The 16,273-nt window shown below is 59.9% G+C and overlaps 1 protein-coding gene across 1 annotated transcript; it reads left to right on the plus strand.

Annotated features, from left to right (window-relative positions):
- Positions 1-1,881: 1,881 nt before the first annotated feature.
- Pear1 (platelet endothelial aggregation receptor 1) lies at positions 1,882-15,891 on the plus strand. The gene is made up of 24 exons (XM_045138111.1): positions 1,882-1,950; positions 2,333-2,476; positions 3,530-3,681; positions 4,281-4,385; positions 4,661-4,761; positions 5,674-5,766; positions 5,956-6,199; positions 6,877-6,997; positions 7,193-7,329; positions 7,510-7,722; positions 7,818-7,992; positions 8,081-8,201; positions 8,977-9,140; positions 9,217-9,319; positions 9,438-9,584; positions 9,716-9,841; positions 11,056-11,184; positions 11,273-11,401; positions 11,708-11,920; positions 12,079-12,167; positions 12,299-12,389; positions 12,539-12,619; positions 12,715-12,960; positions 13,399-15,891. The coding sequence occupies exons 3-24, from the start codon at positions 3,584-3,586 to the stop codon at positions 13,548-13,550; spliced, it is 3,078 nt and encodes a 1,025-aa protein (XP_044994046.1). The 5' UTR covers positions 1,882-1,950; positions 2,333-2,476; positions 3,530-3,583; the 3' UTR covers positions 13,551-15,891.
- The last annotated feature ends 382 nt before the right edge of the window (positions 15,892-16,273 follow it).

A 16,273-nucleotide genomic window follows, 5' to 3' on the forward strand; every position in this document is an offset into this window, starting at 1 on the left:
GACCCATGTCCCAGCTCTGAACTTTTTTTTTCAGTGGGGGGAGTTTGGTTTTTCGAGGTAGAGTCTCTCTCTAGCCCAGGCTGACCTGGAATTCACTATGTAGTCTCAGGGTGGCCTCAAACTCATGGCGATGCTCCTACCTCTGCCTCCCAAGCGCTGGGGTTAAAGGCGTGCGCCACCACACCTGGCTGCTCTGAACATTTTTATTCTTACCCCATAAGTGAAGGTGTTTGGCCTCCCCCCACCCAAAAAATAAAAAAATCCACAACAACCAGAGGTTTAGTGGAAGATGGGAATTGAGCAAGGGAAGAGAGGGCTGTGCATGAGAAGTGAGCACACTGCGGCCCCCCAGGGCAGGGAGCCGGGACTGAGAACCAAGTCTCTTCAGATGAGCCGATAACCCCAGAGGCCCAAACTGGAACTTCAGGGAGCTGCAAGTCCCTCAGACAGGTCCCAGGATCCCTGGCCCCTCAGATGGACTCTGGTTCCATCCCCCTCCCTCCTGTCCACCCACTGGTCTCCAGACACCACCTTGGCTTCCAGCCCTGGACCGAGCAGCTGGTGCCTCCTCCACAGTGCAGCCCCACCCTGAGGACCCTGGAAGGGGGAAGGTAGACCCTCCTCCAGGCAGCCGGCTTCTTGGCAGTCGGCATCTTGGGGTTAGTCATCCCCCACGCTCTTGTGCCCTCCGTGCCAGGGCTCAGGTGAACTGTCTCTCCTAGTGGGGCCTGGGGTGAGGGCAGGCTGGTGTCAGCTGCCAGTCTTCTCCACCCCTAACCTAATCCTCACGGCCCTGTCAGCCTCACCTTGGTGGGGGTGGGGCCCTTGAGGATAGGCAAGATGGGCCCAGCCTCGGGAGCCCCTGCAGGTCTGTTAGGGATCAGACCCACCCAGAGGCCCAGTGCCAGGCCCAAGCCCCAAGTTCTGGAAGAGTGGATTGAGGGGAAGATTGGAAGTAAAGGTGGAGATGTGGGGGCCTCTGGGTCCTGTGCTGAGCCCTGGCCACTGGGCAACCTTGGGGAAGTAGGGTTAACTAGGACCAAGAGCGGCCCTGCTGGTGAACTGTGAGCTGGGCTGGGTGGGGAAAGACCTTGGGAACCTTGAGAGAAGAACCTGGAAGGGTGGGACCAATGTGGGGTGGTACCTGGGGTCAGATTGAGACAAACATTTTTTAATATTTTAAAAATATTTTTTATTTATTAATTTGAGAGAGAGAAAGAGGGAGGGAGGGAGGGAGGGAGGAAAGAAGGAAGGGAGGGAGGGAAGAAGAGAGAGAGAGAGAGAGAGAGAGAGAGAGAGAGAGAGAGAGGGAGAGGGAGAGATAGGAGTGTGCCAGGGCCTCTAGCCATTGCAAATGAACTCCAGATGCATGCGCCCCCTTGTGCATCTGGCTTACATGGGTCCTGGAGAGTCAAGCCAGGATCCTTTGCTTTGCAGGCAAGTGTCTTAAACGCTAAGCCAGCTATCCAGCCCCTGAACATTTTTTATATTATTTGCAAGGAGAGAGAGAGGGAATGGGAATATGAGTGAGTATGGACAGGCCGGGGCCTCTGGCTGCTGCAAAGGAACCCCAGACGTATGTGCCACCTTGCGTATCTGGCTTGATTTGGATACTGGAGAATCGAATGTGTGTCATTAGGATTTGCAGGCAAGTGCCTTAACCACTGAGCCATCTCTCCAGCCCAGATTGTGAGGAACATTTGAAGGGCTCCCTGGGCACAAGTCTGAGCCATGTTATTTCCCCCACCCTGCCACGCACAGTGCCAGCTCAGGAGCTGGTGCCAGAGTGAGGCGCTCCACAAACCTACCCGCACTAGTCAGCCACGGGGTCGGGAAGAACTCCACGGCCCCACCTCAACCTGCTCCGTTTCCTATTTCTAGACTGCAGACCCTGAGTGCTGAGACCCCCCAGGACACTCCAGTCTCCCAGGCCTGTGCTGGTCCCCACTGGTGAATTACTTGGGCACTGAGGGAGGGTGGAAGGACCAAGGAGGCTAGAGGTGTAGCTGGGCCCTGAGGAAGTGTGGGGCACACTGGCTCTGGAATGGGGTACTCACACTGAGGAGGTAGAAACCGGGGGCAAAGGGGTTTCTTTCTCTCTCCGGACGAGTGGGGGTGGACCACAGCGGGGAGCTGGGGCTCGGTTAGGGATCCTGTGTCCAAGTGAGCCCTGCAGGGAAGGGGGGAGCCTGGCTGGAGCTAAGTGGACCTGGGATCTGCCAGTGTGTGTGGGTGGGGGGCGAGGAGTGGAGGAGCAGTGAGCATTCCAGAGATACTCCAGGGTTTCAGGGGCCAACTATTGTGACCTTCCTCTTGGAAAAATTACAAGCAGATGTGGGCTCCTCTGGAGAGGTAGAGGAAGGAGGCAAGCAAGTTTCAGGAACACCAAACATGGCCGTCCCAGCTTCTGTGGAGCCCAGGAGACCAGAGAAGAATTCATCCCATCCGGGGTCCTGACCTCCTCCCTACCCGCTGGGTGAGGCCGGGGTGTGGAGATGGAGACGGGCCTGTTTCCGTGGGAGGAACGTGGGACTCTTCCCAGCACTGAGGCCCGGATGGGGCCTTTGTGAGTGATAGTACCCAAAGCTGGGTGCAGTTGGCTTGCTGGCTTAGTTTTTTTTAAAAAAGTATATTTTATTTATTTATTTGAGAGAGAGAGAAAGAGTCAGAGAAAGCAAGAAAGAGAGAATGGGCATGCCAGGGCCTCTGGCCACTGCAAACGAACTCCAGACGCATGTGCCACCTTGTGCATCTGGCTTACGTGGGTCCTGGGAAGTAGAGCCAGGGTCCTTTGGCTTTGCAGGCAAATGCCTTAACCACTAAGCCATCCCTCCAGCCCTGGCCCAGGTTGTACAACTGGCTGTGGTTGGGAGTTCGGGTGGATGGGATATGTTTGCTGTTCATCCTATACCCCCCCCCCCCCCCCCGCTATCTTAAACCAACATGGGGAGGAGCTTCTCATGACTGCCAGTAAGAGTTGGCTTCAGTCCCCAGTGGCTGTGAGGTCACCCAGACCCCCGTCCCCACCCCCGGCTGCCCTTCATCCCTGGCTTTGGTTCTGCCAGCCTATGTCCGGTGATGGGAGCCGCTGTCAAAGGCGGCTGACTCTGAATGTGGCAACACCGACCGCTTCTCGCTGACTGAGGGCCTCGGAAACTCTCTCTGGGCCCAGCTTCATGCCTTTGTCCAAATGTCCAAGTGCCCTGCAGCGGGGCTGGGCTTCAGCGATGCCGGCCGCTGGTGGGCGCGGTCAGAGACCCTGTGCCAGAGCAGTGGGCTGCAGTGAACAGTGCTAGGCAGCTCCAGAAGAAACAGGAGGGGGGTGGGCCGGGGGCTGGTCAGGGAGCAGCACAGAGAAGTGGAGCTGGCCCCTGGGCCAGGCCCGAGAGACAACAGAGGAAGAACGAGAGCTCGGGTATCCCAGCAGACTAAGAACAGAAGTTTCTACAAAGCACCACCCGGGCACACGGGGACCCGCAGGCATGTGGCCAGAGGGCTGGAGGAGGCAGCAGGCTGGTCTCTTCTGCAGGTGGCTGGCCATAGAGCCTCTCAGCTGCTGCGTGTCCTGTTGCAGACCTCTGCCATGTTGCCACCTCTGGGTCCTCTCCTCCTAGCCCTAGGCCTGGGGCTGGCCAGCACGCTCACTTCCAATGACCCCAATGCCTGCACCTTCTGGGAAAGGTGAGAGACTTGCTGCTTGTCCCCGAGGGGGCCCTCCTCCTGGGCCACCTGTCCCATTTCTAGTCCCCTCACGTTCCTCCAGGGGCTCCCCCTGCCTGTCTCCCTACCTCTGCCCCGTCTGTCTCAGCCTCCATCCTGTGTCTCCTGCCATTCTTTCCCCATCCCTGTCCCTGGGGCGCCATGTCAGGGAGCAGCCATTGTAGACCAAGCCTGAGGACTTGCTGGGGGCCTGCCGGGGCAGGGCAGGGGGAGTAAGGGAGAGACAGGCAGAAATGTCTCAACCTTGTGCGGCCAGGTGGGCCCAGAATGCAGTCCTAGCGCAATCTTCCCACATGGGGGGGGGGGCGGGGAGGGGATGGATGAAGATGGGAGGGTCTCATCCTCAGATGTGCTCAGGAGGAGACCCAGAACATTCCAGTGTTGGGAAGAGCCTCGAGGCTTGAGGGGGGCATGTTGAGGGAGTGCCACACTGCGCTTAGGGGGAAGGGAGTCCAACTGTTGGGGTGCCGGTTCCTCATATGGCAAAACCTTGCGGTCGCCCCGCTGTGCCCGCTTTGGCCTCAGCTGCCCTTGGCTCTGACCCTGCTCCCCCCTCACAGCTTCACGACCACCACCAAGGAGTCCCACTCCCGCCCCTTCAGCCTGCTGCCCGCAGAGCCGTGCGACAGGCCCTGGGAGAGCCTGCACAGCTGCCCTCGGCCCACGTGAGTGACCCGTCCCTCCGAGGGTGGTGGCTGAGCACCAGTCCACGCTGGCCCTTCTCCTCCTCCCGCAGTGGTGCCCGTGAGGTCCGTATGGGGGGTGCTGGCTGGGATGGAGGTGTGTGAGGCGCGTTGCATTTGTGTGTGGCTGGCAGCGGGCAGGGAGGGAGTCCCCGTCCTCTGACCTTCCTCCCGTGCCACCTGAGGTGTGGAGGTAGGGACAGGGCAGCCCGGACCTTGGCTGGGAGCACCAACGGCTACCTTCTGGGCCACCCTAGGGTAGTGTACCGGACCGCGTACCGGCAGGTGGTGAAGACAGACTCCCGCCCGCGCCTGCGATGCTGCCAGGGTTTCTACGAGAGTGCGGCCACCTGCGTCCGTGAGTCACGGTTGGGCCAGGGCCGGCGCCGAAGGGAAGGGGCTCATTCGTTCATTCCTTCATTCATCTGAAGTGCTCCCCATCCCGGCTTGGTGGGGTTCCTCTTCTGCCCCTTGAGGTTCCCCGCTTGGCTAGCAGCCAGACCAGGGGTGCCAGGACCTCGCAGGTGGGCTGGAAGGGGAAGTGGGCTTGCCTTGTCCTTGTCGGACGTCTCTCGCCCCCTTCTCCGGTCACCAGCACCTGCAGACACTCCTTCCCAACCTGCCCCAACGCTCTCCTCGGCCTCGGCCTCCCGCCCCCACCCGAGGACCCCCTTGTTCTCTCAGCAAGATGCTTAGAACTGTCACATGAAAGGATGGGCTCGGGGCCTCCACTCCCGTCCAGACTGGCCCTGAGTTGCCACCGCTCCTCCGGCCAGTCTTCATCTCGGGACATAGCTCGGAGGACTGAGGGACCCTGGTGTGGGAGGAAGATGGTCTCCACGTCAGAAATAAAGGGGGGCAGGACCCTGGTGTGGGAGGAAGATGGTCTCCACGTCAGAAATAAAGGGGGGCAGGACCCTGGTGTGGGAGGAAGATGGTCTCCACGTCAGAAATAAAGGGGGGCAGGACCCTGGTGTGGGAGGAAGATGGTCTCCACGTCAGAAATAAAGGGGGGCAGGACCCTGGTGTGGGAGTAAGATGGTCTCCACATCAGAAATAAAGGGAGGTGGTGCAGGCGTGGTGGCGCATGCCTTTGATCCCAGCACTGGGGAGGCAGAGGTAGGAGGATTGCCGTGAGTTCAAGGCCAGCCTGAGACTACGTAGTGAATCCCAGGTCAGCTTGGACAAGAGTGAGACCCTACCTCGAACCCCCCCACACACAAAAAGGTGGGGTTAACACATGTCCTCACACACCCCATCTCTGCCCCAGCGCTCTGTGTCCAGGAGTGTGTCCATGGCCGCTGTGTGGCTCCCAATCAGTGCCAGTGTGTGCCAGGCTGGCGGGGTGATGACTGCTCTAGTGGTGAGTGGCTGGTGACCCAAGGACAGCTTCTTAGGTTCCTAGGACCCCATGCGAGTTAGCGAGAGCCTGTGGCAGTCTTTTCTGGAGATGTGGTAGAAGGGATGGGCATGAGTCTGTAAGACAGACAGGGTCTAGCTGTAGGCTGGGGAAGGGCTAGGCACCCGGTGACCCCTTCTATCTGTCCTACAGAGTGTGCTCCGGGAATGTGGGGGCCGCAGTGTGACAAGGCCTGCCACTGTGGCAACAGCAGCTCCTGTGATCCCAAAAGTGGGGCATGCTCTTGCTCCTCTGGCCTGCAGCCCCCAGACTGCCTCCAGCCCTGCCCCCCGGGCCACTATGGTCCTGCCTGTCAGTACAGCTGTGACTGCAATGGGGCGCCCTGCGATCCCCAGGATGGGGCCTGCTTCTGTCCTCCTGGGAAAACAGGACCCAGGTAAGTGTCACCGGCACAGGGCCATAAGTAGGGAGGTGACAGTCTTCAGTAAGGGTCCCAAATATGAAGATGGACCTGAGAGACCCAGATCCTGTCCAGCTCTACTGGGTGCCAGTGAAGCAGTCTCGGAGTCACTGACTCCTCATGAGCTATTTCCTGCACCGGGTACAACTGTCTCCTTAGACGGGGCTGGTGCACCAGCAGATTGCACGTGTGTGAAAGCACGTCATAAAGTGAGCTTGAGACCAGGGCCAGGCAATGCTATCTCAAGGGTGGGTGGAGGTGGAGCTGGGGAGCCAGAGGAGGAAGAGGTGAAGCTAGGTGTGGACCAAGGACCCAGTGTTGTAGAGGATTCCAGTGCTGAGTCCTCCAGGATTAAAACAACAACAGAGAGACAAAAAAGCAACACCTCTTGGGTGTGCCTGCGCATGGGGTGCAGGAGAAGCAGACTTGCTCTGTCACCTGCTGGTGTAGAGGTGCGCTTGCTGGTTCCCATTCCCGGACCTCTCCTTTCTGACTCCTGTCTCCAGTAGGGAAGGGGGATGGGCAGAGCCATGGCTGACCCCCAGTTGGGTGGGGCTGGGCCTGCCTCTGTGCAGGTCACCAGCCTTGAAGAAAAGGGGGAGCATCTGAAGACTTGGCCTGTCCCGGCTCTGACCTCACCCCCTCCCCGGCAGCTGTGACATATCCTGCCCACAGGGCACCGCTGGCTTCTTTTGCCCCAGCACCCATCCTTGCCAAAACGGGGGTATCTTTCAGGATTCCCAAGGCTCCTGCAGCTGCCCACCAGGCTGGATGGTATGAACGGTGGGGCCTGTGGGCATGGGGTGGGAGTTTCAGGAGGATTCCCACTGTGGCTCCCGAGAGCCGTCTGGGGCCCATGCCTTCATGGGGTGGGTTCCGAGGACCCCAGGAGAGGTTTGATCATAATGTAAAATGTCTGGGTGTCCCGTGACCACCAAGCGGAGGTAGACCTGCTTCTCATCCCCGCAGGGGACCATCTGCTCCCTGCCCTGTCCAGAGGGCTTCCACGGACCCAACTGTTCACAGAAATGCCGCTGCCACAACGGTGGTCTCTGCGACCGGTTCACTGGGCAGTGCCACTGTGCTCCGGGCTATATGGGGGAGCGGTGAGTGATCTTGGGGATGGGCAAGTGGTCTTGGGGAGCAGTGAATGGTCTTAGGGAGTGGTGAGTGGTCTTGGGGAGCGGCGAGTGGTCTTGGGGAGCTGGGGTGCGTGGCGGGAGAGGAGCAGGCGGCGGGCCGGGAGGAAGTGGGTGCAGGTGGATTTAACTGAACGTGTCCCCCAGGTGCCGTGAGGAGTGCCCGGTGGGCCGCTTTGGGCAAGACTGTGCGGAGACGTGCGACTGCGCCCCGGGCGCGCGCTGCTTCCCGGCCAACGGCGCGTGTCTGTGCGAGCACGGCTTCACGGGCGACCGCTGCACCGAGCGCCTGTGCCCGGACGGCCGCTACGGCCTCGGCTGCCAGGCGTCGTGCAGCTGCGACCCGGAGCACAGCGTCAGGTGGGCCCGGGACCCGGGGCCGCGGGGGGCACGGGCGTCTCGGGACGGAGCGGCCGGGTCACCCGAGCTCGTCCCTCCCCCCCGCCCGCGCACAGCTGCCACCCGATGCACGGCGAGTGCACGTGCCGCCCGGGCTGGGCGGGCCTGCACTGCAACGAGAGCTGCCCGCGGGACACGCACGGGCCCGGCTGCCTGCAGCACTGCCTCTGCCTGCACGGCGGCGTCTGCCTGGCCGACAGCGGCCTCTGCCGGTGCGCGCCCGGCTACACGGTGAGCGCGGGGTCCCAGGCGCGCGGGCCCGGGGTGCGCGGGGGTCCTCCGCGCGCCCCACCTTCACGAGCCCGCCCTCGGCTTCCAGGGGCCGCACTGCGCCAGCCTCTGCCCCCCGGACACCTACGGGCTCAACTGCTCCTCCCGCTGCTCGTGCGAGAACGCCATCGCCTGCTCCCCCATAGACGGCGCGTGCGTGTGCAAAGAGGGTAAGGGGAGCCGGGGGTCTCGCGGGGGCTTGGGGGGAACGGAACGACAGCCAGCCCCGCGCAGGACGCAGGACGTGGGCGGAGCTCAGTAGCGCCTGCACTGTGGGAAAGGATCTGGGCTGATTCCTTCCTGGAATGTCGTGTCACGTGTCCTTGACTATCACGTCCTCTTCCCTCCCCCTTCGTTTATTTTGCTTTTTTTTTTTTCCCCTCCTTTTTGGCTACATATCCCAGGATAGTCTCCAACTAGTGGCTGTCATCCTGCCTCGGCCTCCAAAGGGCTGGGGTCACAGGCATGAGCCACCAAGCCCCACTCACTCAGCTTTTTATTTAACCGCAAGAATCACACTTGTCCTTAAAAGGGGCCCCGAGCAGAATGGGTGTCACTGTGAGCACTTCCCACCCTGTCCCACAGAAACAGCACGACGGTCCGCCCCGAAAGGGCCTCCACGGTCTACCGGGGTGCTATGTTGACAACGGTTGGGCTAAGTTCTGATACAGCGCTGTCGGAGGTCACAAACATCAAGTCTCCAGCCCCCACTGCTCCGTTTTCTTAGGGATGATCCGACGGGGACTCTGAGCTTGGGTTTGCTGCCAGCCTCTTGGGTTCAGTAGCAAACACAGCATAGGCTCGGGTAGGCTGTAAGAGACAGAGGTTGGCCCTGGTAGGGCCTGTTCAACACCTACTAGAGTTCACATATGTTGCCCCCGCTCATAGCACAGGCTGGCACAGCTCAGTATCTGCTTGCTCACCTGTAGCCCCCCCCCCCCGCAGGTTGGCAGCGTGGTAATTGCTCTGTTCCCTGCCCACCTGGCACTTGGGGCTTCAGTTGCAATGCCAGCTGCCAGTGTGCCCATGATGGAGTCTGCAGCCCCCAAACTGGAGTCTGTACCTGCACCCCTGGATGGCACGGGGCCCACTGCCAGCTGCCATGCCCAGTGAGTGTTCAAAACCTGCCTGCCTCAGGGAGGGGAGGGCTTGGCACCCACAATTGACTGGCCTGCTTTATCCAAGAAGGGGCAGTTTGGTGAAGGTTGTGCCAGTCGCTGTGATTGTGACCACTCTGATGGCTGTGACCCTGTCCATGGACGCTGCCAGTGCCAGGCTGGCTGGATGGGTGAGTATTTTAGGTGTCTGGGCCAGGTCTACCGTGGAATTGGCTGAACCTACAGATGAGTGCAGAGAGCCCCACAGTGCAGGAGGAGCCCAGGCTCACTTTCCACTGTCTCCCACAGGTATCCGCTGCCACCTGCCCTGCCCCGAGGGCTTCTGGGGAGCCAACTGCAGCAACCCCTGCACCTGCAAGAATGGGGGCACTTGTGTCCCTGAGAGTGGCGCCTGTGTGTGTGCACCTGGGTACCGAGGCCCCTCCTGCCAAAGACGTGAGGCCCCTCTGCCCCTTGGTCTCTCGATCTGACTGCCTTCCTCTCACTGTCTTCAAGACAGGGCAATGGGAAGGGGGGTGGCAGTGGCCAAGGGCCCATGCCCAGTCAACATGCTTCCCTTTCCGCAGCCTGCCAGCCTGGCCGCTATGGCAAACGCTGTGTGCCCTGCAAGTGCAACAACCACTCCTCGTGCCACCCATCAGATGGGACCTGCTACTGCCTGCCTGGCTGGACAGGCCCCAACTGCTCCCAGGGTGCGTGGTGGCTTGTGTGGGAGTGGGTGCACATGGGGAGCAGGCAGCGGAGCTCGAGAGCCCCGATCTTTGTCTCCTAAAGCCTCTGGCTCTATCGTGAGCAAGAGGAAAACGTGTCCTGGGCGTCACTTTCATGCCCACTGCTGGGTGCTGAGGATGCCCCTATGAGCAGGGCAGGGGAAGAGATCCCCTGTCCTCTGGCAGAGGAAGAGCAAGATTCTCATGGAATAGCAGAAATCTGAAGCTCCCTTTGTGCAAGTGTGAGGGAGAGAGAGAGAGAGAGAGAGAGAGAGAGAGGGAGGGAGGGAGGGAGGGAAGGAGGGAGGGAGGGAATTGGAGCTCCAGGGCCTCAGCCACTGCAACCAAACTCGAGACACTTGCACCATCTAGTGGGCATGTGTGACCTTGTGCTTGCCTCGCCTTTGTGCCTCTGACTTACGATCTGGAGAGTTGAACATGGCTTTGCAGGCAAGCGCCTTCACTGCTAAGCAACCTCTCCAGCCCTGGATCTATATTTTTACATCTGTCCTACATTATATGTATTTTTGTGTAGTCTCTTATCCTCATAACTGTATAGAGATCATGAAAAAGACTAGCCCCGTGTAAAGCAGATCTTGACAAGGGTAAGAGGCTGTTTTCCCCACAGCACTGGATTGAACTTCCCAGCGGGCAGTACGCATTCACACACACACACATGTGCACACACGCATAAACATACGAACACACACGTGCATGCGCGCACACACATGTGCACACACATGTGCACAGTGCATTCACACACACATGAACATACATGCACACACATGCACACACACACACTGTATTAAGCCCTCCCAACATGGTGTGGTGGCACACCCTGCAACCCAAGCACTTGGGAGGGAGATGGAAGCAGGAAGGTCAAGACTTCAAAACCAGCCTGAACTACATAGCCAGCCTGAGGCCAGCCTGGCCTACTTGAGACCCTGTCTCAGAAAACAAACCAAAACCAACAGAAAACAAGCCCAGAGTTAAGTGGCCCTGGCACACTTTTCCCAGGGCGGTGTCGCGATGGGGCTGGAGCTGAGCGCTTGTGAGTGTGCCCTGGGTGGGCACCAGGCACAGCCTTAGTGTCCCCTGGAGACGAGGGTGAGCTGAAGGCTTCAGAGGTACTGGGGACAGAGAGTCCATCCAGGAGGGGTGGCCCTGCCCTGCGACGGGCCTTCTTTCTTCTTCAGCATGTCCCCTAGGCTACTGGGGAGCCAAATGTGCCCACCCCTGCCAGTGTCACCATGGTGGAACCTGCCACCCCCAGGATGGGAGCTGTACCTGCCCCCCGGGCTGGATCGGACCCCACTGCTTGGAAGGTACCGCACATAGCCTGGACCCCAGAGAAGACTGTAATCGCGTGTGGGCCGCTGTGATCCTTGCTGGCATCCTTGGCTTTCTTCCCAGGCTGCCCACTAGGGATGTTTGGTGCCAACTGCTCTCAACTGTGCCAGTGTGGTCCTGGAGAGAGGTGCCACCCGGAGACTGGGGCCTGCCTGTGTCCCCCAGGGTACAGTGGCATACCCTGCAGGATTGGTGAGTTCTTGGCCCTCTCAAGCCCCACTGTCCCCAGGGCCCTCATGCCATCCCTGCCTCCCTCACACATGCACTCAGCTGGGTTTGCCAGTAGAGTCAAGATGCCATTCTCAGCTGGGTGGGTGGCGCACGCCTTTAATCCCAGCACTCGGGAGGCAGTGGTAGGAGGATTGCTGTGAGTTCAAGGCCACCCTGAGGCTACATAGTGAATTCCAGGTCAGCCTGGGCTAGAGTGAGACCCTACCTTGAAAAACAAACAAACAAACAAAAAGATGCCATTCTCTGTGCCCACCCCCTCTTACACAGGGAGCCAGGAGACCTTCACCATGATGCCCACCTCTCCAGTGGCCTATAATTCACTTGGGGCAGTGGTGGGCATTGCAGTGCTGGGGACCCTTGTGGTGGCCCTGGTGGCGCTGTTCATTGGCTATCGCCACTGGCAGAAGGGCAAGGAACATCAGCATTTGGCAGTGGCCTACAGCACGGGGCGGCTGGATGGCTCTGAGTACATCATGCCAGGTGAGCAGGTGTGCGGAGGGAGCATGCCCCATGGGCAGGGGGGAGGTGGGAAGAGGAAGGGGCCAGGGAGGTCACATTGCTGCTCCTCTGGGACAGGAAAGCTGTCTCAGGCCTCCAGCCTGTCTCTGAGCGACCTTGTTCCTGTGTCTGTCTGGCAGATGTCCCTCCAAGCTACAGTCACTACTACTCCAACCCCAGCTACCACACCCTGTCTCAGTGCTCCTCCAACCCCCCGCCCCCCAACAAGGTCAGTGTGATGGGGGTGTGCTGTGGGTGGGGGCATGCCTGTTTCTCAGGAGAACCCCGTGCGTGCCAGTACTCTCTCCGAGGCACTGCCCCTCTTAGGCTCCAGGCAGTCAACACTGTGCCAACCTCCAGGTGCCTGAGCGGCCAGGCGGAGCCCGTGGGCATGATAACCATAGTACACTGCCTAGTGACTGGACACGCCGCTGGGAGACCCATGACAGAGGTGGGTGCCCCGGGGTGGAGGCCTCAAAGAGGTGGGCGAGTGCCTGCCGCCTCACCTGCTCTAGGGTAGGGCGGGGGAGGGCCAATTCTAGAGGAGACTGGAATCTGGGGAGCCCAGGGGTCTGACGCCAGTTGCCTGTCCCTCCTCAGGCACCAGCCGTCTGGACCGAAGCCACAGCTATAGCCATAGCCACAGGAATGTCCCAGGCCCATTTTGTAATAAAGTCACAGGTATGGTGGGGTGGGGGGGGGTAAGGAGGGTGGGGCCAAGCTGCCAGGAGCCAGTGCCTCATGTGTGGACCCCGCTTTCTTTCCTTGTTCCTAAGGACTTGTGTCTGAAGAGGGGCTGGGGGCCAGTGTGGTATCCCTGAGCAGTGAGAACCCCTATGCCACCATCCGAGACCTGCCCAGCCTGCCAGGGCCCCCCTGGGAGAGCGGCTACATGGAAATGAAGGGCCCTACTTCGGGATGCACGCGTAGGCAGCCTCCTCCTCGGCTCCAGGACAGTGGGCAGCGCCCCCAGCCCCAGAGAGACAGTGGCACCTATGAGCAGCCCAGCATCCCAAGCCACGGTGCGCATCCCCTTCCCTTGACCCACCCAGACTGGAGCCCAGGGACAACGGAGGTGGAAAGGGAGAAGGAGCAGAAAGAGGAGGTGGCATCATGTGGCAGCAAGAGCGAGGCCTTTTAGTGCAATTTGGGCTCGAAGCTGTTGTGTTGGCAGTCTCCTTGCTCCTCGGAGCCCGTTCCTCATCTACAGAGTGATAGACTTACCGGAGGCCAAGGACCTCAGGTTGCGTAGTCCTTGAGAGGTGCCCAGAAACGTGGGAGGGGCAGGGCGTCCTCATATCATGTGGGGTGGGCAGGTGCTGTTCCCCTGGCAGAGCTGAGGAGACAGCTACACATGCATTGCTACATATTTCTCCTTGGACACAAAAGGCCAGAGGCAGAGGCGTGTTGGGGGTGGTCAAGGAGCCGTCTCCCTCCTATCTTGTCTCCTCTCTTTCCAGATGGGGAGTCTGGGGGCTCCCAGTCTCCCAGTCCTCCAGATCCACCCCCCGGCCACTACGATTCTCCCAAGAACAGCCACATCCCTGGACACTACGATTTGCCTCCTGCACGACATCCCCCGTCACCTCCGCCTCAGCACCAGGACCGCTGAGGAGCCAGGAGGGTATGGCGGGTGCCCAAGGCTGGGACAGAGCCTGTATGCCCTGCCGGGAGCAGGGAGTGAAGCAGCAGGCCGTGGGCATGGGCACGTGTGGTGAAGAGAGTGGGCAAAGAGAGGGGCCTTCGGGACTCCCATGTTCCAGCAGAGAACGGGCGGGCAGGGTACCTGGCTCTCTTTCTCCAACCCACTGTTTCCTAAGGCCCCCAGGGCCCGGTGTATATAAGCTGCTGGGTTGAATGCTGTTGGATAAGCTTCGGATTTAGTTTTAAAATGTGTGTTGGGTACCTTTTCTGTGCATACCCAAGCTGGGCTGTGTGGGTCTGGTTGGCTTCAGCAGGGTGCCAGGCAAAGGTTCTGCCCTCTACCCACCGTTTAGCCAGGAAGCAACCAGGCCAAATTCGCTGTGGCAGAAGCCCCTTGCTGACTGCCCCACTTATGTGGTCATCCTTTATTTTTCTGCTTAACATTAGAGCATGTTAGGTCACTTCCTGCCCATAGTCCTCACATCTTGGTGCCCCTTTGTTCTCTGGCCAAAGTCCAATCTTCTGCGCCTCAGTGGGCCCTGACACCTGGCCTTTCAGTTTCTCCTTAAGCTGTGAGTCTCTGTTCATCACACTGGCCACAAGATGTGGCTTTCTGCTGTCCTCCAGGTACTGGACATCTGAAGTGCTCAGACTCCCCCAGTAACCTATTGATTTTTGCTTAAAGTTTACATGACTTATCACAGATCACTCCACTCCACCCATGTCCTTTATAGCTGATGGAGCTGTGTCCCCTCTCCCAGGTCCCCCACCCCGTCCTTCATACTGATGGAGCTGTGTCCCCTCTCCCAGGTCCCCCACCCCGTCCTTCATACTGATGGAGCTGTGTCCCCTCCCCAGGTCCCCCACCCCGTCCTTCATACTGATGGAGCTGTGTCCCCTCTCCCAGGTCCCCCACCCCGTCCTTCATACTGATGGAGCTGTGTCCCCTCCCCAGGTCCCCCACCCCGTCCTTCATACTGATGGAGCTGTGTCCCCTCTCCCAGGTCCCCCACCCCGTCCTTCATACTGATGGAGCTGTGTCCCCTCTCCCAGGTCCCCCACCCCGTCCTTCATACTGATGGAGCTGTGTCCCCTCTCCCAGGTCCCCCACCCCGTCCTTCATACTGATGGAGCTGTGTCCCCTCCCCAGGTCCCCCACCCCGTCCTTCATACTGATGGAGCTGTGTCCCCTCCCCAGGTCCCCCACCCCATCCTTCATACTGATGGAGCTGTGTCCCCTCCCCAGGTCCCCCACCCCGTCCTTCATACTGATGGAGCTGTGTCCCTCTCCCAGGTCCCCCACCCCGTCCTTCATACTGATGGAGCTGTGTCCCTCTCCCAGGTCCCCCACCCCGTCCTTCATACTGATGGAGCTGTGTCCCTCTCCCAGGTCCCCCACCCCGTCCTTCATACTGATGGAGCTGTGTCCCCTCTCCCAGGTCCCCCACCCCGTCCTTCATACTGATGGAGCTGTGTCCCCTCTCCCAGGTCCCCCACCCCGTCCTTCATACTGATGGAGCTGTGTCCCCTCTCCCAGGTCCCCCACCCCGTCCTTCATACTGATGGAGCTGTGTCCCCTCTCCCAGGTCCCCCACCCCGTCCTTCATACTGATGGAGCTGTGTCCCTCTCCCAGGTCCCCCACCCCGTCCTTCATACTGATGGAGCTGTGTCCCTCTCCCAGGTCCCCCACCCCGTCCTTCATACTGATGGAGCTGTGTCCCCTCTCCCAGGTCCCCCACCCCGTCCTTCATACTGATGGAGCTGTGTCCCCTCTCCCAGGTCCCCCACCCCGTCCTTCATACTGATGGAGCTGTGTCCCCTCCCCAGGTCCCCCACCCCATCCTTCATACTGATGGAGCTGTGTCCCCTCTCCCATGCCCCCACCCCGTCCTTCATACTGATGGAGCTGTGTCCCCTCCCCAGGTCCCCCACCCCGTCCTTCATACTGATGGAGCTGTGTCCCCTCTCCCAGGTCCCCCACCCCGTCCTTCATACTGATGGAGCTGTGTCCCCTCTCCCAGGTCCCCCACCCCGTCCTTCATACTGATGGAGCTGTGTCCCCTCTCCCAGGTCCCCCACCCCGTCCTTCACAGCTGGTAGAGCTGTGTTCCTGCTCCCAGGCACCTGCAGAAGGCAGGTGTGTCAGCAGCACCCTGATGTGCTGGTTCTTGTGTTAAGCTCCGCCTCCCCCAGACTGTAAGCTCCCTGAAGGCAAAACTGTGTTTATGCTCACTGTTGTTTCCCCTTGGCACACAGCCAGTTTAGTAAATGCTCCTCCCCAAAGCTGGGTGGATTAAAGCTCCGGGAATACTGTGGTTCATGTTGACTCTCGGTGCATAGCCCTTCAGAGCCTAGGTTGGAGGTTTCCCCCAGGAGGCTGTTTGCAGGGGAATAAAGGTGCGGGGACCCACCCACGAGGCTGGACTCAGCAGGGTGTGAGGCTGGAGGCCGGAAGGCAACGGAAAGGGCTGCAGCTGAGCGTCAGGGCGGCAACCTTGGATTCCAGACTTAGGGCTAGGGCTTGACGTCATTAGCAGACGAGCCTCAGCTGTCCTGATCAGCTCTGAATAGATGGGGTGAAGAGATCCGGCCTCACACCCTGGGCTGTGCGCCTGAGCCCTAAAGCTCTCTTTCGATAAGTGGGTGCACCCCCAGAGAGTGGACCTGTGCCCACACGTCGTGTCCTCGGA

The sequence above is a fragment of the Jaculus jaculus genome, chromosome 19 (assembly GCF_020740685.1).
Source record: "Jaculus jaculus isolate mJacJac1 chromosome 19, mJacJac1.mat.Y.cur, whole genome shotgun sequence".
NCBI classification, from domain to species: Eukaryota; Metazoa; Chordata; class Mammalia; order Rodentia; family Dipodidae; genus Jaculus; species Jaculus jaculus.

What these genes read in the sequence shown, in the direction of transcription:
- Pear1 (XM_045138111.1), top strand. Translation starts at nt 3,584, where the DNA reads ATGTTGCCACCTCTGGGTCCTCTCCTCCTAGCCCTAGGCCTGGGGCTG. An exon ending in GCTGCCCACCAGGCTGGATG is followed by an intron (nt 6,998 to 7,192) that starts GTATGAACGGTG and finishes TCATCCCCGCAG; the next exon opens with GGGACCATCTGCTCCCTGCC. An exon ending in CGCGTGCGTGTGCAAAGAGG is followed by an intron (nt 8,202 to 8,976) that starts GTAAGGGGAGCC and finishes CCCCCCCCGCAG; the next exon opens with GTTGGCAGCGTGGTAATTGC.